The 26,284-nt window shown below is 40.4% G+C and overlaps 2 protein-coding genes across 5 annotated transcripts in view; one reads left to right on the top strand and one right to left on the bottom strand.

The window, feature by feature from the left end:
• Positions 1-6,106: 6,106 nt before the first annotated feature.
• On the top strand, positions 6,107-11,710 carry agpat4 (1-acylglycerol-3-phosphate O-acyltransferase 4 (lysophosphatidic acid acyltransferase, delta)). Its single transcript, XM_008321834.3, has 9 exons — positions 6,107-7,018; positions 7,576-7,757; positions 7,855-8,024; positions 8,100-8,261; positions 8,366-8,519; positions 8,689-8,791; positions 8,879-8,954; positions 9,309-9,507; positions 10,166-11,710. The coding sequence occupies exons 2-9, from the start codon at positions 7,580-7,582 to the stop codon at positions 10,255-10,257; spliced, it is 1,134 nt and encodes a 377-aa protein (XP_008320056.1). The 5' UTR covers positions 6,107-7,018; positions 7,576-7,579; the 3' UTR covers positions 10,258-11,710.
• A 472-nt stretch (positions 11,711-12,182) lies between these two features.
• Positions 12,183-26,284, bottom strand: part of map3k4 (mitogen-activated protein kinase kinase kinase 4) — a 17,285-nt gene continuing 3,183 nt past the window's right edge. For 2 of the 4 annotated variants that reach the window (XM_008321831.3, XM_008321832.3), the window contains exons 2-27: positions 23,794-23,984; positions 22,240-23,654; positions 20,632-20,892; positions 20,339-20,491; positions 20,071-20,228; positions 19,707-19,823; positions 19,513-19,612; positions 19,328-19,411; positions 18,978-19,244; positions 18,753-18,902; positions 18,510-18,671; positions 18,207-18,340; positions 17,892-17,970; positions 17,713-17,791; positions 17,353-17,446; positions 16,942-17,064; positions 15,947-16,047; positions 15,493-15,573; positions 15,209-15,400; positions 15,053-15,123; positions 14,852-14,968; positions 14,605-14,764; positions 14,397-14,519; positions 14,148-14,254; positions 13,506-13,685; positions 12,183-13,069 (exon numbers count right to left, since the gene is read on the bottom strand). In XM_008321831.3, coding sequence (XP_008320053.1) covers positions 13,049-13,069; positions 13,506-13,685; positions 14,148-14,254; positions 14,397-14,519; positions 14,605-14,764; positions 14,852-14,968; positions 15,053-15,123; positions 15,209-15,400; positions 15,493-15,573; positions 15,947-16,047; positions 16,942-17,064; positions 17,353-17,446; positions 17,713-17,791; positions 17,892-17,970; positions 18,207-18,340; positions 18,510-18,671; positions 18,753-18,902; positions 18,978-19,244; positions 19,328-19,411; positions 19,513-19,612; positions 19,707-19,823; positions 20,071-20,228; positions 20,339-20,491; positions 20,632-20,892; positions 22,240-23,654; positions 23,794-23,984 — 4,720 coding nt within the window. In that variant the 3' untranslated portion in view covers positions 12,183-13,048. The remainder of the gene's footprint in view (positions 13,070-13,505; positions 13,686-14,147; positions 14,255-14,396; positions 14,520-14,604; positions 14,765-14,851; positions 14,969-15,052; positions 15,124-15,208; positions 15,401-15,492; positions 15,574-15,946; positions 16,048-16,941; positions 17,065-17,352; positions 17,447-17,712; positions 17,792-17,891; positions 17,971-18,206; positions 18,341-18,509; positions 18,672-18,752; positions 18,903-18,977; positions 19,245-19,327; positions 19,412-19,512; positions 19,613-19,706; positions 19,824-20,070; positions 20,229-20,338; positions 20,492-20,631; positions 20,893-22,239; positions 23,655-23,793; positions 23,985-26,284) is intronic. The other 2 variants (XM_017037467.2, XM_008321833.3) reach the window with 2 other exon arrangements.

Below are 26,284 nucleotides of genomic sequence, written 5' to 3'. Positions count from 1 at the left end.
AGAAGTGCGGTTGATCCAAGTGCATAGCTAAGTTTGACTCAGCGTTTCTTTTTCATAATGGCTGCTTTAATGTGTGAAACTTATAGTATTCCGTAGCGCAACAAAGACACTCTGGCACAGCCAAGGGCAACTGTGCTTCTAGAGAAGTGGGCCTGTCGTTTGAAATTAAAGAAGTCATTTATTTTAGGGCACATTTTCCTGCAGCCAGTGGAAAAAATGCATTCTCTCTGGCAGTAAGGCGGGCACGTACTCCAGAAAACAAAGGTGCAAGAAGAGAAATATTGGTCTACCTGACCTCCTGTAGCACCAGGTCTCCACAAACCCTAAAATTTGAACTTACATTTTTGGAATTCAGATACAAGATCAGAAAAGATGATCTTTGTAGAGAAACTGTTCGCCATGTGGCCTTGATTTGAGGTTTTAACAGACGATCAGGAGATCAGGCTAAAGAAACATTCATCTTAATTTTCACAAACATCCACATAGAAATTCTTGGGTGTTAATACCAGGCTTGTTTCCACTCGAACCTTAACAGTACCGGTCTGAAACAAAGAGCAGATGCTTTGGCTCTAATTAAAATGAGTCTGAAGTCTCGGCCTGGTGATAATCTTACATAAAACAAAACAACTGCAAACAGCAGGAGAAATAATCTGCACGAAAATAAATCCCATCAGTTAACGAAGCCACAGAAGAAGAAAAAACACCAAAATATCCCATATTTCCCTTTTTTGCTTTGAGAAGAATCACATTTAATTGTTCTGTAGCCCTAAGAATGTAAACAGCTGTTGCAGCTGCGTTGGCTGAACGTCGCAATTCCTTCGCACAACCGTAGTCGCAGTCACAAGAAAACTTTTTAATCTAATTTAATCCCTCACTTTTTAAGAGGAAATAACAAGACCAAATACCATGTGAAACTGTAACATGAAGGCTCCTGTTACAGCACGCCATCTGCCCAGGCTGTAGTCAATTAGCCATTATTAAAAAGGTCTTTTGAAGGACAAACACCAAACATCTTGTTGCTTGGTTTAGCTTTCATGCTAGTTATAGCTAGCACGCTGCAGCTACACAATAAGTCTAAATGACAAGGTTCTAGTAGATTCCACATGTTTTTGCAGCACCTCACGCAACATTGAGCTAAAGAGACACTTGTTGCCGCATTGATGAAACAAAATAAGCTTTAGCTACAACATTACCCTGTGGCAGGTCTGTTCAAGCTAACGTACACTAATTGAACCTGAACATGATCTGACACTGAGCATCTACCCTTGAAAACGTTGTAAAGAAGCCAAAGAAATCTGAAAAAAAATGATCTTTGAAACAACCACAATTAGTGTGTTTGTTTTTCAAAATGATTAAAATAGTTTAGAGAAAAACTTCACAAAATATATTTGTCAGTGTAAATCTTTGCCATTTTGCCATGACAAAAAGAATGTTAATGCATTAGTAGTTTTTTATTATTATTATTTTCATTTAAACACACCTACTTCTCTGGTATTTGAAGTTCATTCTACACAGTGACGTCTGGACCTATCAACACGGCAGGAGCCTCTGCTTCTCCTGAGCCAGAGCTAATGCTAGAAGCTCTCCTCCCTTTTTCACCAGTGGAAACAAGCGCTCATACGTATCCTTTTACTTCTCTGATGACTTTTTCAGCCATGTTGCTCTGCTGTAATGGAAAATCCACTGGTGAAAACACACATGGTGAACCAGCTAGAAGATATCAGCCTGTAGGAAGCTCTTTTCTTCCTGTCACTACTGGAAATCCAGCCACTTTCCATCCTCAATTACACAGCAGTTCATTTACTCTGTCTGAAAAATGCTCATTATTTGGAAAAAAAAAATCATTGTTGCTATTTACCATAAAACAGTAGAAAGTGTTTTTACTGTTAGTGTAAAGACGGGATCTGTATAAATGAGGGAATTTTCAAGCTATAGAAAAAAAATATTTTGCCCAGGATTTTATTTCTGTGTAATGTTGTCTGATATTATGATGCTTTATCATAAGGGTATCTTTAAGATCAATTTGAGCAATTTGTCTAATTTTAATTTGTCTCCATTTTAATTTTAATTTAAGAGATTCTTGCTAATGCAGCTGTATATTTTTAATTATTATTATTTTATTATTATTATTAATCTTTTGTTATTTTTCATTACATTTTGCCCATTTCTGGCATCATCTTTGGGTCAGTTTTGTGCTCTGAGCATTGACATTAGCCTGTGCTGTCATCAGCTATGTTTAAAAGAATTAAGTTGAGGTTAACATAGTTCAAATTTAGTAACTTTTATTTGGGAGTTACGAGGGTCTCAGCTCAGAGCTTAAGAATTAAATTCATCATAAACTACCGACAAAACCGATGTAAAATTTGGGAATAGAGTCTGGCTTTTTGTGTGTGTGTGTGTATTTTTCAAATTCTTTTCCTGTGAGAAACGTTGTGGCTTCACATGTGTCAGCTGACTGTACTAACACAGTTTTTGACGGTTTCAAAAACCAAAAAAAATGAAAAGTGCATGTGGTGGGAATATTTCTGGGTGATGCATTCACTAAACAACTTCACAGGCTATTAGGAAAAAAATGCAGAGGCCTTTGGTCAGAGCAGTGTGAAGAGCTGCTGTTATGACTTCAGACATTTGTTTCATCCATATTTCTGCTATAAAGTTTAAAAAAATAATAATTATGCTTTGGTTACCTGTGTCGCATCAGGACTCCACTGATGACTGAAGCTAAAGGCTGTAACTAAAGGTGCTTGACTGAGGAGTGGAGTCTTGATGATCTGATTACCTTCAGGTGAGAGGCAGAGGAGCAGCCGAGTGATCATTGGCCACAGCCTGGGATCAGGAGGAAATGAGGAAACTGAGCAAAGGAAATAAAAAAGCAAAAGCAAAATGAGCCCTGAGATGTGTGAGATGTCTGTTTAACCTAAAAGGGCCTAAAAGGAATGAAAAATACCCCCAACTCAAAAAAACTAAACTGCAATCTTTATTAATCAAACAGCAGCCAATATGTTAAATGACCAACTAAAACATAAACAAGCAGAAAATTGAATTCCAAGAGAAAAAAGATATTATATACACATTTGGGAGGAAAGGAAATAAAGGGATTGAAAACAATATAACTATAAATACAATTTGTATGTTCTAACAGTGATACACAAATGAAATGTTAAATATAATGAACAATTTGCACACGGTAATTACATTTAATCATGCTTTGTGATTTTTTTGTTAAGCAAATGAATAGCATGAAAAGAAAAGTACCTGCACGGTGTAAAAATAGCTAATATTTCACACTTATAAAGAAAAATGGTAACAAAGAAAATGTATTTAAAGTTGGATAACAAATGAAAATATTTTATCAATATTTCCAAGGGGAAAAAGTAGCCACTGAATTAAGAAAAATGAAATTTTCCAGTGTTCAAACCACAGGTCTGTGCACAGACAACTCGATTACCTCTGCAGGAACATTGGAGACATCATGTGGGATAATTTATACCACCAGCTCTGACTTTTTGTGCATCTCACTATGCAACGAGCAGCATCTCCACTTCAGTGAGTGCATGTTGAATCATTTTTCCTCCTTCACGGGGCACAAATCCCCGACCTGACATCTGTCAGAGGAGGTGGGAGGACAGGTCCAAGACAGGAGGACATGTAATTGCATAACCACGCGGTGTTCACCTTGATGATGGCATTACATCAAAAGGCATGGTGCCGGGCAGTGGATTTTTTGGCACCTGGTTCTTGGCCTCATGCATGGGCCCCAGAGTGAAATGGAGCAGGTGTTTATAGAAAACCTCCCAGAGTTTTAGTGACAGTCTGATGTGTCGGTGAGGCCCGCGGTACTTACTCTCTGCCCGACGGACGATGCTACAGACTTAACCCCTGGGAAAAAACAGGCAGTGCATACATCAGGATCTCATTACTGGATTATTGTACATATACACCATGTCAAATACAGTTAAAGCCCCAGGCTACGCTGTCACTTTTTTTCTTATTTGTACTTTTTCCTACAAGTCCAGGAGCCTAATGCAACATTCCCAACATCAGACCGCATTATCTCCCGTGGTGATATTCCAACGTGCAGTCATCCAAAATTACTTAATCACATTTAGAGTCCTGTTTACTAAAGTCTGCACAAAACCTGAGTGAATGCAACTTGTTTTAAGCTGCAGCAGCAATTATTCTGACTTATTTAGGACATTCACACAAATTCAGTCTGTCACAGTTTCGAGTAACTCGGGACGCAAACTAATTCAGCTGCGTTTAATTATCTACACTGTGTAGTACCCCTGTTCAGTCATGATGCTGTATGATGCTCATAAAAGGCCTTAAAATTACTTAAAAATCCAACGACTGGGTTGACTGGAGGATGCATGAAAGTGTTGACTGTTTATAAATCATAATAATCTGGTAATTTATTTAAATCAGAGGCCTGCTTCTTATGGTATGAATCCCTGAAAAAAGCAGTCTTTCCATCCATTCACTCTTGGCCTTGGATACTACCATTAACCTTTCAATCTAGCAGGACTGAAAGGTGACACAGAGTATCTGTGTTTACTTTTAAAGATTTTACCTGCTGTTTAAGTCTTCAATTCCTGTTATTCCAGTGTCCACATCCTAACTCTGTCATATCTGCCCTTTAACTTTAATCTGCAGACGAACAGTTTTACAAATACTGCTTACAGCCTCTTTGCTTGATTTAACAATGGACAATGAATAAAGAGTAGCACCAGGCGTCATGCACAAATGTCAACAGCTGTGTGCTCAGTCACAGCACTGCTCTTATATGGTATCTAGTTGTCTTTCTCGCCAAGTAAACGCCCTACAAGGGCAACTTCAACTGCAGCATGTCATTAAAAGGAAATCAACATTTCTTACATTGATGTAACTTTAGTGCAGGATTTTCTGTGCAGCACAATCCGGAATCCTATGACCTCATGAATGTGCTTTGGTTATGAAATAAATGACACGTAAAGGAGAAACTCCCATGGTCAGTCTTATTACCTCACTTTAATGATTATTTATTTTTAGAGTAATTACAACAGAGGGACTGACAGGTACAGATAAGGAACATTATAGTAGTATGAGAGTTTATTTGGTTGTTACTCCAAAATATACATGATTCCAACATATCTTTTTCAGTTAATCTAAAGTGGAATTATACTTAAAATCTTCATATCTTTTTTAAATAAACAAACCATACATAAGATCTCCGTATACATTGTTGTGTTTAATGTGTTTAAATAAAATTTAATGTAAAACAAAAATCATACCATTTAATTTAAAACATTTTCAATAATTTCCTGTTTTTCAAAGCATCCTACCACACAATGGACAAAAGAACACTGTGATAACACGACAGGAAGAAAGCTTAGAGTTTGGATTGATCAAACCAGTGCAGGTATTTCAACATGTCTTCATACACACCTGTTATTCTGGATTTTCTAATGCAACCTGTTGTTCCACATCTCTGATGCTCTTTATGCAAATCAATCCAAAATCAACCTTCGCTTTTGTTTTACAGTTGAAATGAAGAGCAAAGTGATCAGACAAAAATAAACAAATCTGTTGTCATTAACACATCTCGTAGGGCTAGTGTATTTCTTGTGTTTGTTTCTCATGTATTCCGTCAGCACCTTGATTAGTGCAACAATGCTTCCCTCTGGTGGTAACACTAGGTAATTGTCTCAAATGTCGATTGGGAGCTTTGGAAGAAAAAAAGAGAAATAGCTCACTAAATCTGTGAATTGATGTCAGTGCTATTTTTTGTACTTCTTGTCACATTCTTGTCGAAAACTCTCCTTCACAACACTGAAAGGCAGATTTGTGCCTCAGCAATGTCACCTGCTGCATTAATTCTACATTCATACCATGTGAGTGTTGCAAGGTGTGGATACCTACCACTACGATTCTGTTTTATCTGCCACTTAGAGGCTAACGAACATATTTTAATAATAACAATAAGTTATAACCGGCTAGACATCACACGTGATCACATGTGAAAACCAACACCAGGGCCTTTTAATCTGGACTTTTTACGATAAATGACTTGGATCGATAAGGACCTGCACAATAATACAACGTGTAGCAAGTGACTGACACACTATCAATCATTAGGGGGACCTGTTTACCGAACTCAGGGTAACTTTTTTCTGTAGAATCATTATAGCTGTAACTTAGAGCCAAGTTAAGAGTAAGTTCGTCCTATACTTGGAAAAAATGAAAACGGATGTATTACCTCATCTAACACAATGAAGTGTCTATGATGACGGAAAGCTGGTGCGCTTGCGTAGACACTCACCCGACAACAAAGATAACAACAGATCAAGATGAACCCTCGGTACACGACGACCTAACAAAATTAGTCAAGATAAGATAGACAAGACATTACTAACCACACACCGGGGAAAGTCAATGGTTACAGAAGCAGGGAAGACACATGGTAGAACTAGACATAATTGTAATGTAATGTAATGTAATTCAATAAAATGGGTATTTGAAGTAAGGTTTCGTGAAAAGTACACGTAACAATCTAGCTATATACAAAAAAAAAAACATTTTCAAGAATAGGGATAAAGCAGAATCACGGATAAACTACATATATCAGGGATTCCAAACTTTTCTGGTGCTGTGTATCTATTTCATACAAGTTTTTGTCGTATTCAAAGGTAATGGTAGCACACCCCCCTGCTGCTTTCTAAACATTAACTCATCTTTCTATGCATAAACGATCTTTGGAGCTGCCTTCGCTTGATTCTAGAAGGAAGCACAGTCCGCGGATGTCACCATCATCCCCAGGATTAGGCGGGGCTCTCTGATAGGTGTGGCTGGCTGAATGCTCAGGGAAGTTTGGCTGTCAACCTGTAGATTGGCTTCACTTCATATGAGCATGACATGAATGAGAGGAGTTAAAAATCTAAGTAGCTTAAACATGAAGTGAATGTGATTGATAATCTCGTTGACCAAGCTGTGAAAGTGTGACAACGGGACATTTCGGCGGAGAATATAAAGACTTACTAAGGTACAAAGTGTCACATGTGTCAGACATGACTCTCAGCGTTGTAACACTGTTTTCTTTCCAATTCATAACTTAAAATACGCCTTTTGGTGTTTTCTTACGACTTTGTGTTCGTGTTTAAATGGTATATAGTGTTTAAATTATATTCGTTAGCAGGGCAGTAAAATATAAATCTTTGATTCCAGCACAAATATACAGCCTATACCTTATATACAATGTATAGGTCGAGGTCTATTATGGTTCACAAGATATTGCCCAAACTGGGCTGTAAACAGGTTATAAAGTCACCGCAGAGGGAAATTAAATTTTTTTTATATATAAAATTAATAAAATTTACCTACAAAATGTTTACTTTTATTACACATAAATCTTTAGTAGCAGTAGTAATAGCATAGTATTTTTTTTGTGGCATGTCAATCATCTCCCAGAAGACCCGAACAAAAGTATAACAAAGTACAATACAAATAGTTAAAAAAAAAAAAAGTAATGTAACTTCTGGACAGCTGCCGACTGCCGGTGCTTGTGTGTTTTTTATGCTGTTAGTTGTGCTTTCTTTCCAGAACCATGGGCCTCCTGCAGATGATTAAATCCCAGTTCTTGTGCCATCTCTTCGCCGGCTATGTGTTCTTGGTCAGTGGCCTCATTATCAACCTACTGCAGGTCTGTACTCTACCTCTGTGGCTGGTCAGTAAGCAGCTGGCTCGCAGGATCAACATCAGACTGGCCTATTGCATCAACAGCCGTAAGTGCTGCTCTTATTCTTTACTGCGTAGGTCATAAACAAGTGTGTAGTTAAAGATTACTAATCTGTTTTTCTTCAATGTGTCTGTGATATATAGAGTTGGTAGCTGCCCTCGAGTGGTGGTCGGGGACAGAATGCACGCTCTATACCGATCCAAAGAGTTACGAACTCTATGGAAAGGAGAATGCTGTTGTGGTTCTCAATCATAGTTTTGAGATTGACTTCCTTTGTGGCTGGACGTTCTGTGAAAGATTTGGAGTTCTAGGGGTAAAAGAAAGAAACATTTGAAACATTGCTTTGTCAAATTTAGAATTGTGTAACTTTGAATTTGAAACTTTCCAGAGTTCCAAAGTCTTGGCCAAGAAGGAGCTGGCTTATGTTCCGGTAATCGGTTGGAGTTGGTACTTTCTGGAGATTGTTTTCTGTAAGAGAAGATGGGAGGAGGACCGGAGAACAGTGGCTGAAAGTCTTCAGAACCTGCATGACTACCCTGAAAACTTCTGGGTGAGTCGCAGCCTGTGTGTGTTTTCACAAAACAATTGTTGTTTTAAGCACATTAGTGGTTTTACTAGTTACTTTACTAAGGAACACTTTACTCCTGGTCCTAGTTCTTGCTTTTCTGTGAAGGAACTCGCTTCACAGAAAAGAAGCACCAGATCAGCATGCAGGTGGCCGAGAGTAAAGGTCTACCCAAGCTGAAGTATCATCTGCTGCCCAGGACTAAAGGATTCTGGGTAACTGTCCAAAACCTCAGAGGATCCGGTGAGTATAAAACTATGCTGAGAGGCTTACATATGCAAATACTATGTTAGTACATGGTATTTTCATATTCAAGCTTCTACTACTAACATGATTAGCAAAACAATAAAAACATTTTTTTTTTTTTTTTTACTTTAAACCTGTGCTGTTTGTTTTGCATGTAACTGAGTAGCTGCGGCCGTTTATGATTCAACACTGAACTTCAGAAACAATGAAACGCCTTCACTGCTTGGGATTTTAAATGGAAAGAAATATCATGCAGATCTATATGTGAGGTACTGGTACACATCTTGGCTCTGGTTTATTTCCCGCTGCACTGGGCGTTGAACCATCTTTATCTGAGAGATCTGACTTCCTCATAGGAGAATCCCTCTAGAGCAGATCCCAGAAGATGAGGCAGACTGTGCTGCTTGGCTCCACAAACTCTACCAGGAGAAGGTAGGAGTGAATTGTTGTTGAAGCAAAAACTACTTTGAACCTCTATCTGTGGTTTTGTGTGTTCCCTTATTTTAAGCTAGTCACTTTATGAAACTGATCTCTATCTGACCTAGTGTAACCAAGTGTTTTTCAAACCATAAAATGTTACCAAGAGAACTGTATTAATTTGGCAGAAAAGAAGTCTAAAATGTCTCCTTTAAATTTGTTGCCAAGTGTGGAATATGTTAAACGTGGGATGATTTACTATTTAACTCTTGTTGTAAATTGATAAGAAGACGTTGTCTGGACGTTGATCATCCTTATCTCAACACTTGTATCTTTAACACTGTGGATGTAAAATGATTGTCCCTGCAGGACAGCTTTCAGGAACATTACGCACAGACTGGACGATACCCTGGCCCCATAGTGAGCCCTGCACGCCGACCTTGGACCCTGATCAACTGGCTCTTCTGGTCCTGCCTGCTCCTCTACCCATTAGGGTTGCTTCTCAGTCAGCTCGTCAGCTCAGGATCTGTTCTCACCCTTGTAGTATCAGTGGCTCTCTGCTCCGCAGGTTAGTCCTGGGTAGATTCAGTGTGGAATTGGATTTGAGTCCCTCCCTCAGTTGAACCAGTTTGAACCTTTTTGTTCAAATGTTTCGCAGCAGATCTGACGTCTCAAATGTAAGTCCTGCTTTTTTGGAAAATATGTTGAATTTCTTTGGAGCATGTCCTCAACAGCATCCAGGCACGTTTTTAGCTCCTGGACCACATTCGACAGCAGTGATCCATCTAAGCTGTTTATACAGAGACCTTTAATACAGAAGTTGAAGGACCATGTTAGCACTTTCCACAATAAACAACCTTCCAAGATTGAGTTGTATCAAAAGATAAACATCAACGTTAAATATTTGCTAAAACTCGGGTAATGCAGAACTGAATTTGGGAATGTATCTAGTTGTTGACCGACTAAACTGTTGGGTTAAAGACTCAGTAGCAAATTCAGCCATAAAACCCATATCCTGTGAGAGAATTTACTGTGGAAATTTTTAAGTTGTTTGCAGGTTAAAAATAAAAGACAAAAAACATCCTGCCACCTGATTTTTTTTATTGCCTTAAGTCAGTGTAGTGATGCACCTGAGGGGACGCACCAGTTGCCACTAGAGGGTGCACAAGATGAAAAATGTGATGGCGGCTTAAGTTATCTACTAATTGGACATTCTCCTTCCACAGCATCACTGGGAGTTCGTTGGATGATCGGCCAGACAGAAATCAACAGAAGCTCCAATTATGGAAATAAGCCAGCTTCCCTGAACAACAATTAAATATTCCTGACTTGATTTTGAGCTGCTTCTGTGCAACGCTGCTCATCCACAGGCCTTGGACTGGCAGGACCTTGTCAGTCAAGCTTGACAGATGACCTTGTTAAGAACAAAATGGAAACGCTACATCACTAAAATCTGTTTTATATCAGTCGCAGGGACTTGCAATAAATTTGAAGATGACATTTTTTGGATGTCAAAATGTGTGAAATGGTGGGATGATAGTATAAAACAGGTATATTTTTGGTACATTTATATTGGTTAATTTAATTGCGCTAGTGTGTGTCAGTGTTTTTGTGCCGAGCAGAGAGTAAAGTCACAGCAGCTGCTTCATTAGGTACTAGATTTGAAAAAACAACAATGAAAAACACCTGACACTTCATTATTTCTTCTAAAATGACCCAAAAAGGTCAACACTGTTTCGTACTGGATCTGATTGGATAAACACAACATTACAGTAACATTATAAGGAGCTGTTGACAGCTCTTGCACAATGACGCACGTGTTGACTGTAAACAGTAGTGTCTGATGATGGTGCATTTCACATTTCAGCAGTCCAAACACTCCAACTTGACACCTCCACTTCCTACACTGACCTCTGGCGGTTGCATGCTAACCTGACGCAAGGCATAAATTCTGGATACCGTTTATAATAAAAAGAGTTCGATGAAGTCTGACTGTCGCTACTAACACAGGATAAAAATGTGTGCTTTATTTTAAGGCAATAATTGTATGATAATAATTACCCCCTTATAACTTCCGTCATATATTTACATTTGACACGTGTAAATATTTGATATATTTAGTTTGGTTTCGCTTAAGCCATTCAGAAAATGACCACTGATCACCGTGATGCCATTTTTCTATCCTGAATACAAACAGTAAGGGCGGCTCACTCATTAAAACAATCATAAATATGTAAGCTGTAAGAGACTAAAACTTTTTTTGATTGTTACCTGTTCCAGATGACATCTAATGTAAATGTGCAGTTTTGTTAAAACTTGATGATGTGCATCTGTGTTTTATACCAAAGTAATGTTTGATTCTGGTGTGTTGGTCTCAATAAATTGCTATTCTCTAATATATTTTTTTCCTGTTTTATTTTAATATGATCAGGAGTTGGTCTTCACTGTGTGTCTTTAACTTGACAGTTAAAAGTCCCCAGATTATAATCTGCTGAACAGGTCCTGTAATTGTTTATAACATAATTGCAAAAGTAATTAAATTCAGATTTGTTTATTGTATGTTATCATATTTAACATAACGGATGCTCCCACCGATTATTGCAGGAGCTACACCAGGATGTCATATCCTCCCATGTGAACAACTGACCGATTAGTGCTGGGCTTTTTGCATTAGCCTCTGTAGCAACTAAATTTGCTGACATCACTTCATTGTCTACTACAGTCCTTAAAAATACATAGATTTGGCAACTTTACTCCCACTGATCAGATGACTTAAACACATAATGAAAGAAGTTCACTCACCCACAACCGTAATCTCTGGTAGTTGCACGCAAACTGAAAACAAGACATTTTTAAAATTTATTTTTACAACTTAGAACCAAATCTCAGCCTTTGATTTAATTGTTATCTCCAAGTAACAAATATTTATCTAAAGTCAATTCTCATAAGGAATCTTAAATAGTATCAAATATTCACTGCTTTTTGAACCTTCAAACTTAAGACCATCCCAACCACACCTTGTGTCAACTGGGACTTCACCAATGAGACATTTTACCACACCTGAGTGCTAAAGTGCTTGTTAGTGTTGAGGCAGGTGTGTGAAATAAGATGGGGTGTGTGTGTGTGTTTCGTTATGCTCCCTTAGTCAACAGGACTACACCAAGTCTATAGCATTTGATTGAAAATGGACCATTTTAGAGAAAGGACAGAAACATTATTGCTTTTGAATAAAAACATCACTTCTATAAAAAACAAATTGGTTTATTAATATTGTTTGTACATAGCAAACACTATAAGAGCAGCATAGAGCAGAAGTTGTGGTGCGAGTCCTTGTGTCTGGTTGTGTAGGAGGTTTGTGTTAAATCAGCAGCAGCAGCAATGGCGGCGGCAGCAGGCTGCGCTTCTTTCGGGCGTTTCCGCTGCAGTCATGGTCAGGTCTTGAACAGTGAACGGACTTTCAATATACCTCAACTTGACGTTTTTTTTTTTTTTTTACTCCTCAGCGAAGGGCGGAGAAAACAAAAGACACACACAAGACAAAAATCCTTCCCAGTATCTGAACGATGCTAACTTCATTAAGATAAACCAGTGTCTGTTTGATTCAGAGGGATTTACCCACTTATCCTCCTGCCCTGCGTGGCCACTGACATAAATTACCCTTCTCTGCTGAACTGCCCCGATGGGTAAACAGTTTAAAAGTGCCATAGAACTGAACCCCCTTACGCCATTTTTTTAAAGGTATTTCCTCAATGCCTTTTTAAAGAGGTCGCTGAACTAGTGAAAACAAGTGTGGTAATAGTTACTTTAACTTTACAATATTGTTTGTACAAAGCATTTAAGCCAAATACTATTCATACAGTATGTACAGTCCCACCCTGTACCCCTCTTCGCCTGATGTCCGTGAATACACAAGACATAACAACCCGGTACTACACAGGTCCAGTCGTCAGCTGAAATGATACAGTATATTAGTTCCTCAGTTTAGCTCCATGTGCCGTCAACCTTTTAACAACAACTCATTTGTCCACAGTTTTGTTAGGAATTTTTGCCAGCAGCATGTACAGTAGTGCGTTTTAATGTGTGAACCTGATAGCATCCGAGCTGCTCACTCATTCTTCATCTGTACAAACCTGGAAAAAAAATATAATCTGTTCATTTAAGTCATGACATCTCACTCACTCCACTTAGTAGTGTAACAAGTATGTTTCTTCTTATTCTACTTTCAGGTTAAAACCAAAGAGGCAGCAAGTTAGTGGTTAATGCTAAATACTGAGTAACTATGCTAACAAATTCTATAAATATTTCAACCATTTTGTGTGTTTTACAAGAGTAATACAATGACACACCAAGGTTTACTCTGTCAGTACACTGTGAGCAAGTGCTGTTCATGCTAGTTTAGCTAGCAGCTAAGGTCTGTTTTTTTTCTCCCTGTGGTTCATACCAGATTGAGCTCTTAAACTAACACAACAACCACTGATTGTCTAGTGTTCTATAAATGATAGTGCCAGCTCTTGGTTTGGTAATTACTGTTATGGCACAGTAAACATTTATGTGTTATGGTCTCACCTTGACAAACGGGTGGTCTAGCAGCATGCTGGCCGTCCATCTGCGTTTGGGTTCACTCTCCAGACAGTGTCCCAGGAAGTCCTTCCCCTCTGTGCTCAGCTTCTCTGGGATAGGAGGTTTGTGGCCCATGCCTACTTTGTACATGATCTGGAAGTTGTGCTCGTACTCATGCCAAGGTCTCTGAATATTGAAAGGATGAGAGAATTTTTGTCTGTACTGAACACTTGTTTTTGACTCACACAATCTGAAGGACAACATTCATTTTAAGGCCCTGCTCTTGTTGTTCAATTTCAAAGGAGAGCGATGATTGTACTGAACTGTCAGATTTTTTAACTGGATCTCCAAATTCATTTATTTTCAAAAGCTTTTGTTTTAAATATGAAAGAAAAAAGCTTTTCACTTACAACAGATGAGAGAACCTTTTTTTAAAAAGTTTATCATATCTTTTAATAATTACTTGATAGCAAAATAAAAAATACTAAGAAAAATACTTACTAAACTAAAGCAGATGTTATTTTATAATATATTATTATTTTATTTCTTTCATTCTCACATTTTTCCTTTCTGCCAAAGTTACATTCATTTTCTTTCTCTTACAAATATCTCATTTTGGTTTCATCGACTTAAGTTTAAGTTTATTACCTTTCCTGTCACCATCTCAATGAGAACGCAGCCTAAACTCCAGATGTCAGCTGCTCGGCCATGACCTTCGCCCTTTGCTCTTGTGATGACTTCAGGTGCCATATAGGCTGATAAAAAACAAAAACAAAGTAAAAATAAATGACATGAACAAATAAAAGGAATACACCATGACATTCAAAATTACAAACTGTGAAAACAGTGACCCCTGCAGGTAGACAGGCAGTGCAACATGGGGGTAAAAGCTGTTACCTGCTGTTCCCAGTGTGCTGTTCACCTCTCCAGGCATGGTCTGAGTGTTGTTCCTCAGCTTGACTGAGCAGCCAAAGTCTCCTAACTTGATAAGACCAGACGATGTCAGGAAGATGTTCGCTCCTGGTAGGAAACAGAACCAAATGAGGACATTGACTTAAAATGTTAAAATGTTCTGAAAGAAAAGAAGAGAAGCAGTGATATTGACCTTTGATGTCCCGGTGCACAATGCCATGTTCATGGAGGACGTTAATGGCTGTTGTGATCTGTTTACTGTACAGTCTGATGACGTGTTCCTGCAGGCCCAGTCTGGACACCTCCTCTAGAGTGCCCTCATCACAGTACTCCATGAAAATGTACATTTCCTCCTACAAAAAAAAAGGATTTTCTTTCCATCAAAATGGACCAAAACCACACCTAAATTGTCTTAACTGAGATAATCATGTGTTACTCACTCGATGGAGCTCAACTCCAAAATATCGAACGAGGTTTGGGTGTTTAATGCCTTCGAATATTTTCAGCTCGTCTGCCGTCTCCTTGATTGTTTTGTGATCATTTGGTTGGAATCGAATCTGGTTTCAAAAAAAAAAAGTAAAAATGTATCAATCTATGTCATTCAGAATATTTTAAAACACCAGTTATTTTTCGACACATACCTCTTTCATGGCCATCAGTTCTCCAGTGTCAACATTAATGCAAGTGTACACCTTACCATACTGGCCCTCCCCTGTTTACACACAGGAACATAATAAATACCCATTTCACTACGTTGCATCACATTTACAGTTGTTGCAGTCAGAAGTTAGTCGTACCAATCTTGTTGCCCCTCTGCCATTTAAAGGTCACTTTTCTAAGCCCAACGTGCATGACATTGTCGTACGACTTGGGAGTGTGACACACTTGGCCGATAATGTTGCGCTGCTTCATCACGGCGTAGCGTTTGTCCTCAAATTTGCGAATAGAGCGACGGACGGCTTCCATGGGGCTTTGACGTGCTGCTGTGTCTAAAATCACATACATCATTTTTTTTTTAAAAAAAATCAGTCCAAGGCTTAAAATAACTGTATGAACCTTCAATAATGTCAACAATCTTAACCTTTAGACTGGGTGATGAAGTTGCGGAGCTCCCAGCTGCGTCGTGCTGCACTGTTGGGATCACCCTTGGGATATGAAGGTTCTGAAGCAAAAAATTAAGGACAGTGAATTTCTTTTTTTTTTATAGGCATGCTAAGCTTTTTTTTTTTTATGATAATTACAACAAAATCTAAATAGCACAAGGAATGTTTAAAAAGCAGAATTATGTCATTTTATGTCTAGAAGGATTTTAAGGTAGTACCTATGTTTCTTACAAAACCAGAATCAAAGAGATTTCTGCTTCTAGCACCCTCTACTGTAGAATGTAAAAACAACTTAAGACGATGTGAACTCAAGTAGAGTAATGGAACTTTTTTTATAGTTTATTTAGAGTTTTAAACTTTGAGTAAAAACAACAGTGCTATTATCCCAGAACAATCATTGGATACAATAATCAAAACACTTGGTGCCCCCACCTTCTCTGTCCTCTGTGGGGCTGGAGTGGCGGCTGAGGGATTTGAATTGCAGCTCTGCTGCCACCGTCGACAGACGGTCATTTTCATGGTAATTGGAACCCCTGCAGAGACATGGAGGAAACTGATACAACATTGCGGTTCAATCAGAAACAGAAAACTGTATTTCTAAAACACAGAACTATCAGGTTGCAGGTTAGGATAAATCAGATCAGCCATGCAAAAGCTTAGAGATCCTTGATCAAAGACACACTGGAGAAGAAGAAAAGTCTTTACAGGTTTTGTGTATAATCACTTGTGCCTGTAAACTGTTACAAAAGGCATCACTCATATTTTTCTCAACCAGAGCTGACAGCACATCATCATGTGATATTTCAATACAAACAGACATTCAGCTTTTGTGCAGTTAGGCCTTTTAAATCTCACCAACATGCATTAGAGACAGTGACAGGGTTAAGTGCATGTTCAGATTTAATCAGCTCAAACAAATGCACCAGAAAATCTATGTAGTGATAAGTTGTCGGCATAAAGCGAGACTAATGTTAACAGCAGTGAAAAGTAACAGTATCATAGGCCACTACTTGAATGAGGTAATGTGTGTGTGTGTGTGTGTTCCACTCATTAACAACATGCAGAACAACATCACTTGACCTGCAGCAGGAGTTGCGTGAGACTGTGTCTGTAATCTGATAACACGTGGGGCTTTTCCATACACTACATTGAAGGAACACTGGTTTTCCAGTCCATTTTAGCATGTATTTCTTTTGTATCTGCTGATTTTTTTTAAATAACACCATGCAGCATAACCACAGTTCTAGTCATTATTTAAAGAATTGCATAATAATTTAAGTACAGTCACAATGCCTCAACATTCAATAAAGATGCCAAAGAGTGTCTCATAGTGGATTTATCCATGTGTTTTTTTTGCATTTCGAGTCTGTGTTTTGACAACAGTTTTTACTCAGGTGGCTAGAAGAAGGGGGGGGGGGCAAGACTACCTGGCATCACTCGGGGCACTGCCTGGTGCCTTGGTGTGGCTGTGTTCCCCTGGGCCCTGAGGGACGGGCCGGGGGCCGTTGGGGAACAGCTGGTTCCGCAGATCGCAGGGCAGACTTCGAGAGCTGTGGTGAAAAAACAAACTGAGGAGCTCTGACCTGGGAGGCAGAGGTGGCTGACGTGGGATATGTCTGTGTATATGTTTGTGTATGAATGACTGCAGAAGGTACACGTGCGTGCTCACGCACGTATGCACTCTCACACATAAACTAACACACACACACCCACGCCAGTTTAACAGACAACAGAGCAAACGGAGTAGGAAGCAAAACAATGAACAAGGCCATGCAACACAGACTATTACAGAAAGACACAGTGGGAGCAGGGAAGTAAAACATTTGTTTGTTACTTACCTGAATCCTTCAGCATTAGGGATGAACAGATTGGGGTTTGGTGGGTCACTATGGCAGCGGGGGACTTTGACAGGACGAGGACTATTTCTGGGGACTAAGAAAAAAATAACAGAATATAATCTGACAGAATAACAAGGCACCACTAGCTTCATGATAATGTTTGCTGAGCAAACATGCACAATATCAGTAAAACACCATTTTCTTTTCATTTTATTCACTTTTCTGATGAAAGTGGACTTTAATAGCACTGCTGTGGTTTTAGTCATGTGACTGTCTATTACCTAGACAACCGAGTTATAAACAAAACATAAACACCAAAGTTAATCTAAAATCAAATCACAATCACAACACACATCTTACCAATATACAGGCCAGTGACGGGACTGTGGGGTTTTCCAATCACATGTCCAATACATTCATTCATCAGAGCTTGTAGATTCTGTATGAGAAATCATGTGAATTTATTGCACAATAACTGTGTGTCATCTGAGTATTACTAAGAAAATGTGTTGAATCATGCTGTAAAAAAGGCCATTTACCAGGAAGTCATCTTCAGGTAATGCTGAAATAAAGGCAGGTTCAATGGCCTGAAGAAAATCAAAACCCTGAGTCGCCCACCTGTAGGTGCAACATCACAAACAAAAAACTGTTTTTTTGGGGGGGAAGGGGGGGGTTGCCTTAAATGTTTTTCTCAATAATTCTGGGTTTGTAAAAAAGTTGAAAAAAATTGTTGAGAAACCCTTTCTACTCTCTCTCTCCTGCTGTAGAAGAACTGTTAAAGTCCATGTGCAACATCACTAAAAGCTGCCAAACCAAACATAGCATCTGACTACAGGTAGAAGGTAAAGCGTCACCTGGGCTTGGTGCCTCGGCCGCTCTCACATTTGGTCAAGACGTAGGTCATCCATTTGCGAGCGAAAGCTATATAACGCTCCCCAATCCTCTGCCTGAACTCTCCTGACATCAGCCGAACAACCTCCTTGTGATACTGTCAAGAACAAACATGCCAACAATACGTTTGTATTAAATTACTGCAAAGTTACAGCTGCTCTGACTAAACCAAAGCCCTGGAGAAACGTTTGCAGTCAGACCATGACTTCTGTTAGAACATTCCGCATGTTCCAGGTTCTTGCCTCTCACGCTCTACTGTCTCTCACCTCGAAGGCAAAGTTGTAGCCCTGGATCATTGCCTCTCTATAGTACTGATTCAGAGTGGCTGACTCCGACTCCTCCACTTCTGGCTCAAACTCTGTAGTGAACATGTACTCCACTTGATCAATGGCAGTGCTGATTTTGATGCATAGCTGTAAGGCCTCATCCTGTGGGAGACGAACCACATGGATTGTATAAGGACAAACTGTAGTGTTTTCCATGAACCCGATTGGTGCCTATGACAATACCTTAAGTTCCTCCAGCGCGCTGGCGATGAGAGGCTGACTTGATGTTTGCTCTCGGCTAAGAGTGAGCACGTCCTCCAAGGACTGCTGAAATACCTTTCTCTGGGTCACCAGGTGAGCTGACTGCATTACTATCAACAGCATGTTCTCCACCTGAGGGCGGGTTAGCAGATTATACATGCATACAACCAATCAAAAATGCACACACACTTGTACACTTAAACACACCTTCATGGCTCTTAAAGTGTCAACAGTTTCCATTTGTGGAACCAGCTTCAGCAGCTCTCCGTCCCATTGGGCCCAATCTGAATCAGTGGTGGAATCAGCTTTGAGTTTGCTCATGAGCAGATACGACTCGTCGTCAGCAATTTCCTCTGGCTCCTTGGAGCAGTCTTTGCCTACTGCAGCGTTCAGAAGCTGCAGGATGAGGGGGCGCTGATCCAGCAGACCAGAGGGGACGAAGATCTGTAGCTCATCCAAGCCTGGGATCTGAACCTGAGCACAAGCAAAAAAAAAAAAAAGTACATAAATGGAAAATAATAACAACATTATAATATTAACAGAAATAGCAAACATACCTTGATGTAGTTTTTCTTCTTTAGTGTCTCGAGGAGACAAGGTATGCCATTAGTGATATTGAAAACAGCAGCCACTTCCAAGTCCTACAGAGAGGAAAAACCACATAAAATGTGTCAGTCAATATTAAGATTTAGTATCATAATGTATTCATTTTCATAAATTATTTCGTAATGTATTTCATCACCTTGCGCAGCATTTTGGCAAATCCCAGAGCCTTGGACGCCCGTTCCCGGGCCTCATGGAACAACTCTTTCAGAGACCGACTCGTCTCGATCACCGAGCGTCTAAATGATTAAAAAAAGTTTTTTAAATTGTCTCTCTACTGCTGAGCAAAAACAATAATAACTGTCTTATAATGTTTCATGTTTGGCTCCTTACCTAATCTCATCTGAGGCTGAGCTGTCATCTGCACTTTCCAAGAATTCATTACCACTTTTTTGCAGGCCAGCATCCAGGAACTCCCCAGTGGATTTGAGAAGCATCCCTGCAATGTCACTATCAAGAGAAGAACAAACCTTAGTCTAACAGAATCGGGTCAGTGAAGGAGTTACTTTTTTATAACACGCCACAGATTGGAGCATTGATTCTGAAAATGGGGGGCAGGGACCCCTCAGTGGGTGCAAAGCGATTGACTGGAGAGGAATAATTTCAGTTTAAAGTAAAGTTCCTGATGTGGAAGATGATAGTCTCATCTTCAAAGGGGGCAGAAAATGCTTGAGAGCACTGGGTTAGAGGGACTCACCAGAAAAGCTTCCCAGACTGGGCTTCCCCTCCACGGATGTAAGGAGTGATGACCTTTGTGAAGTTCCACTCCTCCTCTAACAAATTCTTTAGGCTGTGAGAGGCCTGAGGCAGCTGCTGCAGCATCTGGATCCAACTGTGCATGTAGTCGAAGTAAACCTTTTGAAGAACAGGAGTTTCCATTTAATACATTTTAATCATTCGTACATTTCTAAGTATTGATCCATTAGGAATGATTGAGCTGATGGTGATGAGTGCAGTAATCTTACCACCAGCATCTTGTGTAGGTCCTCTTCAAACTCATCAATGTTAGCGTTGGTCTGCAGGCCCTGGGCATCAGTGACAACGCCACGTAACATGAACTGATAATACTGCTTCATCAGGAGACCGCCTTTGAGAACCTCCTTACACTCGCGCACCAACTACACCGCAAAAATAGCACAAGAATTAATCAATTAGTCTAAACACAAAAGATAGTAATAATGCAGCACACAGTGATAATGATGTCAACAGATGCTGTAACTAGTGAGTCATCATCAGTCTCCAGTCTCCTGCTGCTTGCCTGTTTGATGCTGAGCAATGACGGCTCTCCGGCAGGTCTCTGTTCTAGTCGCAGCTTAAGACATTCATGAATAACATTGAGGAGAACCCTGCACAGCACGAGGAACGCAGGTCGGAAAGACGGGAGGTCCATGTCCAGCAAATGCTCCCAGGAGACCTGGTCCACCCCCATCTTTGTATGAGCAGGACCGCTGCAGGACAGGTGACGCGACAGCTCTGGCAGGTAATCACTGTACAGCATGGGATCTGGGAAATCTGCAAACTGCAGGTGGAAGAGAGAATAAGATGAGTCAGCTCAGGGAGTTTTCAATGTGTCTGTCATCCACACAGTGCTAAAGTGTTTTCTTAAAAGGTGACCTTTTCATGACTTATGTTTGATTGACAGTTATTGTTTTAGCCAATTAACTACAACTATGAACCTTGTGTGAACTATGAATGTTTTCATTAGGTTAATAACCAGCTCAGTGACCTCTTTTTGTGGTTGTTGATTTCTAGCAAAAACATATGTTGCGTTCTTGGTTCTGAGTTTGAGAAAAAAAAAAATTAAACAGGGCTAAAATAAACAGTTATCTATCAGTTAGATAATCACCAGGTTGATAAAATAGCAAGTTCATACAATAGTCTAAATAAAGATCTGTGACGTTAGGTAGATGGTATTTGGTCTTATGCTAGTAGGTTGCTGAGCAGGAGAATCTCCTTAAGGTTTGCAGTCAGTGTGTGTTTGGTAAACACTAACAATGTTGTGTCAAGGGCTTTAACTCCAAATAAAAAGGGTACAATGGAAGACAACAGTCAGCATGTTCTTCTTAATTATTTTAGTATGTACAAAGTTTGCAGCTCATGAAGGAAAAAATGTAAAAAATGTATTAGAAGAAATACTATTATAGTTGCAGAGACTGTGCTGAGGAAAAGACTGTTGATGTGGCCACATACTAAACAAAAGTATCTAAGGAAACACAAATGAGATTAACACCCGAGTGTTAGGAATACTTGTGGTTGTACTATAAAAAGTGTATACAGACAGGTTTTAACTGTCAAATTGACAAATAAAAATATCTGTGTTTTGTTTTGCACAAACTTGTGGAGTTCCATGTTGTCAAAGGGAACATTTTCAAACGGGAGGATACTCAGAAATGCAACATTACACTCACACTGTTTGTACTGTGTGGGATAAAACAGTAAACTAATTGTAACAAACTGTTCTAACCAGGGATATATCTTAATATCAGGCATGATACTTTATTCAAATGCTTTTTGAATACTATTTTCATCTCTTTAACTCTCAATGCCTGTTGTTGATGTTAAGAAAATGATTTTCCTGTTTGGTGTCTTCACTGCAGTTTGGGTTGAGCTAACACACACACTCGACACCTCACCCTATTAACCACAGAGCTGTGCCACCTATAAAACAAATGCTTACAATTTATTTTCTGAATGAAAATCAATGATAAGAAGCATCAGTAAAAGATGTGTACAAAAAGAAAATACACGTACTTGTATCTGTTTGTAAAAAAAATGGTTTGGGGCAAACAGAGAGTTAAACCTTTTTTTATTATTATTATTGTGACGGTTTTGTCGTCTGGTGGAGTTCTATATATTTCCCTCTCACCTCCAGTGTAGGTGTGTGGCGAAGAAGCGCCGCTCTGGAGCGCTGCAGAGAGCGGTCCATTAATTTGTGCAGTCTGAGAATCAGTTTACGCAGTCCCATTTGTTTCAGAGCTTTATCCACAAATGGCCTGTAAATGGCTGTGGGGCAGAAGACCTCCCCTCCTACGGTTGATTCAGCTCCTTCTACAACAGCAGTCGGAAGAAACTCGTCTTCAGACAGTAATCGGGCAAATTTCGGAGTCAGGGAGGGAGATAACTCTCCGTCTGCTACATGTTCCAATTCCCCATCCTCTTCCACATCCCTTTCCTCCCCTTCACTTTCAGCCGTGAACGTGGCCGTGGAGTCATTTTCCTCCTCGTTGTCATTCTCATTTTCCTCTTCTTCATTGCCGCGTGAGCAGCGTGGTGAGGGGATTTCAAAGACAGGCCACCTAATCCGAGACAGATCATGGATGCCTAGCACAGTGGCCATGACGCGCAGCTTCTGGTTGAGGTCCTGGGTGATATTAAGCCACAGACAGAGTGCCTGCACCCTGCCCTGGAAGTCCCTGGCTGCATATTTTTCAAATTCTCTTTGTAGGGCTTGCAGTGAGGGGTACAAAGCTTCTACAGACTCCAGCAATTCCATCACTCGCTTAACCTGCTCGAAAGCTAACCTCTGGCGTTGAAGGTGTTCCTTGCAATCAGTGCCGGAGCCCAGAGGTTCTGCTGCATTCATCGCAGTAGAGGGGCAGGCGCTGAAGCCCCAAGGATCTACTCCACAGTGATTAGTCTTTGCACCAGACACCACTACCTGATCAGGTACGATTCCACAATCGTCTGGTACCGTTTCAGACCCTGAACTCTGGGCTCCTGTCAGGCTGTCATAATTGACCTTAAAGTGCAACACCTCATTAATGATGTCCGGGATGGCCTGGCGTGCAGTGAAAAGAAAAAGGTCTTGATCACCGGTTGACCGTCGTGCATGCCAGGCCTGCAGCTCCAACCAAATGACCTCATTGTGGTGGCCCATAAAGGCCATGTTCTCCAGACCCCTTTGCTCCTTCTCCTTCCTCTTGGAGGACATTGACGTAAGCTTCAGCAACAGACGCAGAGTCTCAAAAAATTTCAGGCGATCGGCAGGACAGTCAGTCCTGGAGGTCTGACGATGAGTCCGGGCAATATGAGGCATAGTCACAGGCAGTTTGCCACTGCTGCAGCCCAGGCTCAAGTAATGCTTTCTAGGATCCATGTTGAGGGCACCGAAGGGGCTTGTCTTTGACAGTGGATCCAGCATGAATGAATCTTCAAAGGTCTTTTTGTGGTCTCTGTCTGTGGAGCGCTGTGTTGCCCTGTGCTTCTTGCCCTGCTTATAGCTGTGCTCCTCTGAGGGTTCCACTGGCTTGGCAGTCTCTCTCAGAACTATGCCATGTTCTGCTGAAATGAAGAAAGAAAATAGTTTTAGGTTAAAAGTAAAAACCTTCACGTTCATTATCAAATCATAGTTTTGTTTACATGTTTATAATGGACAAACTTCTCTGGAAATTGTGCAATTCTCAGTGTAGCTCTGACTTGCCTTTGTTGGGAGAGCGCCCGGTGCTTTTCACTTGGCTGTTTCTCTGATGTTTGGCAGACATGCGTTTCATTTGACGAGGGGTAAATGGGGGTGATGTGCCATACAGAGCTTCCTCTTCCTCACTGGGTGAATCCCAGGATTCCTCCACCTTGGTGTTCTGCTGGGATGCATCCTCCAATGGCTTGGACTGCCTGACAAATTCCAAAGGAGACAGAAAAAGAAGAAACCATTAACATGTGAGCCTGTTCAGCACTTAATTGCACATGCACTTTGCTCTAAAGATGAAAAAAAAAAAATTCAGTTTCATTACAGAAAATACTTAAACTGATGCTGAAGCTCTGGTAATGCCAAAGCAAACCTGTTGCCAACTTGACCAAAGTCTGCTACAACAATCTGATGAATAACCTGTCCTTTGGAGACTGGCTGCTGCCCATATGTGCAGCAGTAATCCTGTGTGCATGACCACAGCTACTCAGACGCAACATAATAACCTGTGGGCTCTAGGTAAACACAATGGCTCAGCCAGAGAGAGAGAAATAGTAACCCTCATTAACTGTCTATGCTAAGTCATCAACTAAACTGCACAAGTCAGGTTTTCATAGACCACTGAGAGTAAGTGACTGTTAGCTTAAGTAATGCTGACTCGAAAAAGTTACCATCTTGCCACTGCATGAAATCATAACTGAAAATACAGACCCAAAGTCATGTCAGCAAATAAACGAGAACAAAAATACTAGGGAGACCAAAGACAATAGGAGAGAATCCAGCAGCACCAGGCTTTTCTGGATTACAATGTCAATGCCTTGTATCTTAGTGTCTTTCTGAGGAGTTTTTAATAGGATTAGGGACAGAGGTTGGAAGCCTTGACCCCACCAACCAAAACAAAAAGGGAGAGCAGAGGAGGGTCAGGACAAAGGGTGTTCCATATGCTGGTCCCCATGTGTCACCCCCATCGATCATATGACTGAAAGGCTTTTTCCAACACGCGCCGTTAGGGCCTGATCACTTTCACAAGTGTTGTTCTAGGGAGGGGGAAGTGGGGGTCTTATGCTAAAAGTCACTTGCTTAAGCATTCTTCTTTGAAGAACCATGCAGAGCGAGAGCATCCACACATCTAATAAATTCTGCTTCAAATGACAATCTGTCTCCACATACACAAAGCACAGCAGCTGTGGAGCTTTGCTCAAGCCAGACAGACACCTGCTGCAAATGCACGGGCAGCTCCACTCCAGATGTATTCAAACACCAACATTTTGAGTATGACAGAAATTGTAGAAAATAAAATCTTTTAGCCTTTTAATCATAGTGGTCAAATGATATCTTTTTTGTTATTTTTTAGAGTTTATTAATAATGTATTGATAATTGTATTTTTGTTAATCTGAAGATTTCTGTCAAAAGCACTTGCTTTTCTGTCCAAATTTTAAATACAAGTAAACCTAACCTTTCTATTTTTGTTTTAATGAAATTACGTTTTAGACTTTTTTCTGATTTCTGTTTACGGTGAAGCAACATTTTTTACAAATCAAGTTCATATGACTGCATGAACATAGTGCATGTGAGAATGTGGCCTTTGTAGGGGAAACTGTGAAGGGGCTTGTTCTGCAGAAGGAGCACACCCAGTGATCTTTTCAGCATGCAGGCACGAGGAGGCACAGTCAGAAACATTTTGTGCAACAGTAAGACCTTTAGCACAAATGTTGCATACCAAATTACAACGCATGTGCAATAAAATATGGAGACAGGTATCAGGAAACTGTAGGAGCAAAGGAGAAACATGCCATAAAACTCCCACTCTATCCGCTACCAGTATGATCAGATTGTGCACACATTGGTAAACATTCCAGGGTGTGCACGAGGTGTAAGGACAGAGGACAGAAATAGCTTATGCATGAGCGCGGGAGAGAGAGAGTGACTTTTAAAAAGATCTGACGTACAACAACATGAATAATCACCAGGGAATGACAACCGAACCAGTGACGCCATCGCTGCACGTCAGTTTGTTTGGTTGCCATGAAACACTGTTGTTACTTGAAGCAAACCTCTTTTTGCTGTTTCCTTACTTTTGTCCTCCCAGATTACTCTTGGGCAGTTCAGAGGAAGTTGTTGGCCTGCTTGCCCTGCAGTTTAACTGTAGCCACACTAAGGTTTTCAAGCTGTCCCTGCCCTGCTGCCACTGGTGAATTATCACTGCAGATGGTGTCTGGCTGCTCTCAATGGCTCATCTGATGGCTCGCTGGGGCTCCAATAAAGGCCAGCGGAATGCTGGAGCCCCCAGGCAGAGTCGCTCAGTGCATAATAAACAGCACAAAATCAGGACTCTTTTCTGCATAACGACTGAAGCAATGACACCGAGAGCTGCCAGACCCAGGGAGGGCTGACCTTTGACCCCAACCATCCCTACCATTGTACCAGGAAGGGGCACGCTTTTGTATTGTGGTGACACGTGGCCTGTGAGGCCCAGAGCTGAATAGTACACAGCTGGTTAGTGAG

Source organism: Cynoglossus semilaevis, chromosome 12 (assembly GCF_000523025.1).
Source record: "Cynoglossus semilaevis isolate Cse_v1.0 chromosome 12, Cse_v1.0, whole genome shotgun sequence".
NCBI classification, from domain to species: Eukaryota; Metazoa; Chordata; class Actinopteri; order Pleuronectiformes; family Cynoglossidae; genus Cynoglossus; species Cynoglossus semilaevis.
This window is presented reverse-complemented; position numbering and strand designations above follow the sequence as displayed.

Excerpts from the sequence above, each read along its gene's own strand:
- agpat4 (XM_008321834.3), top strand. The coding sequence starts at position 7,580 with ATGGGCCTCCTGCAGATGATTAAATCCCAGTTCTTGTGCCATCTCTTC. Across the intron at positions 8,262-8,365 it reads ACTACCCTGAAAACTTCTGG|TTCTTGCTTTTCTGTGAAGG; the intron begins GTGAGTCGCAGC and ends TCCTGGTCCTAG. Across the intron at positions 8,955-9,308 it reads ACAAACTCTACCAGGAGAAG|GACAGCTTTCAGGAACATTA; the intron begins GTAGGAGTGAAT and ends TTGTCCCTGCAG.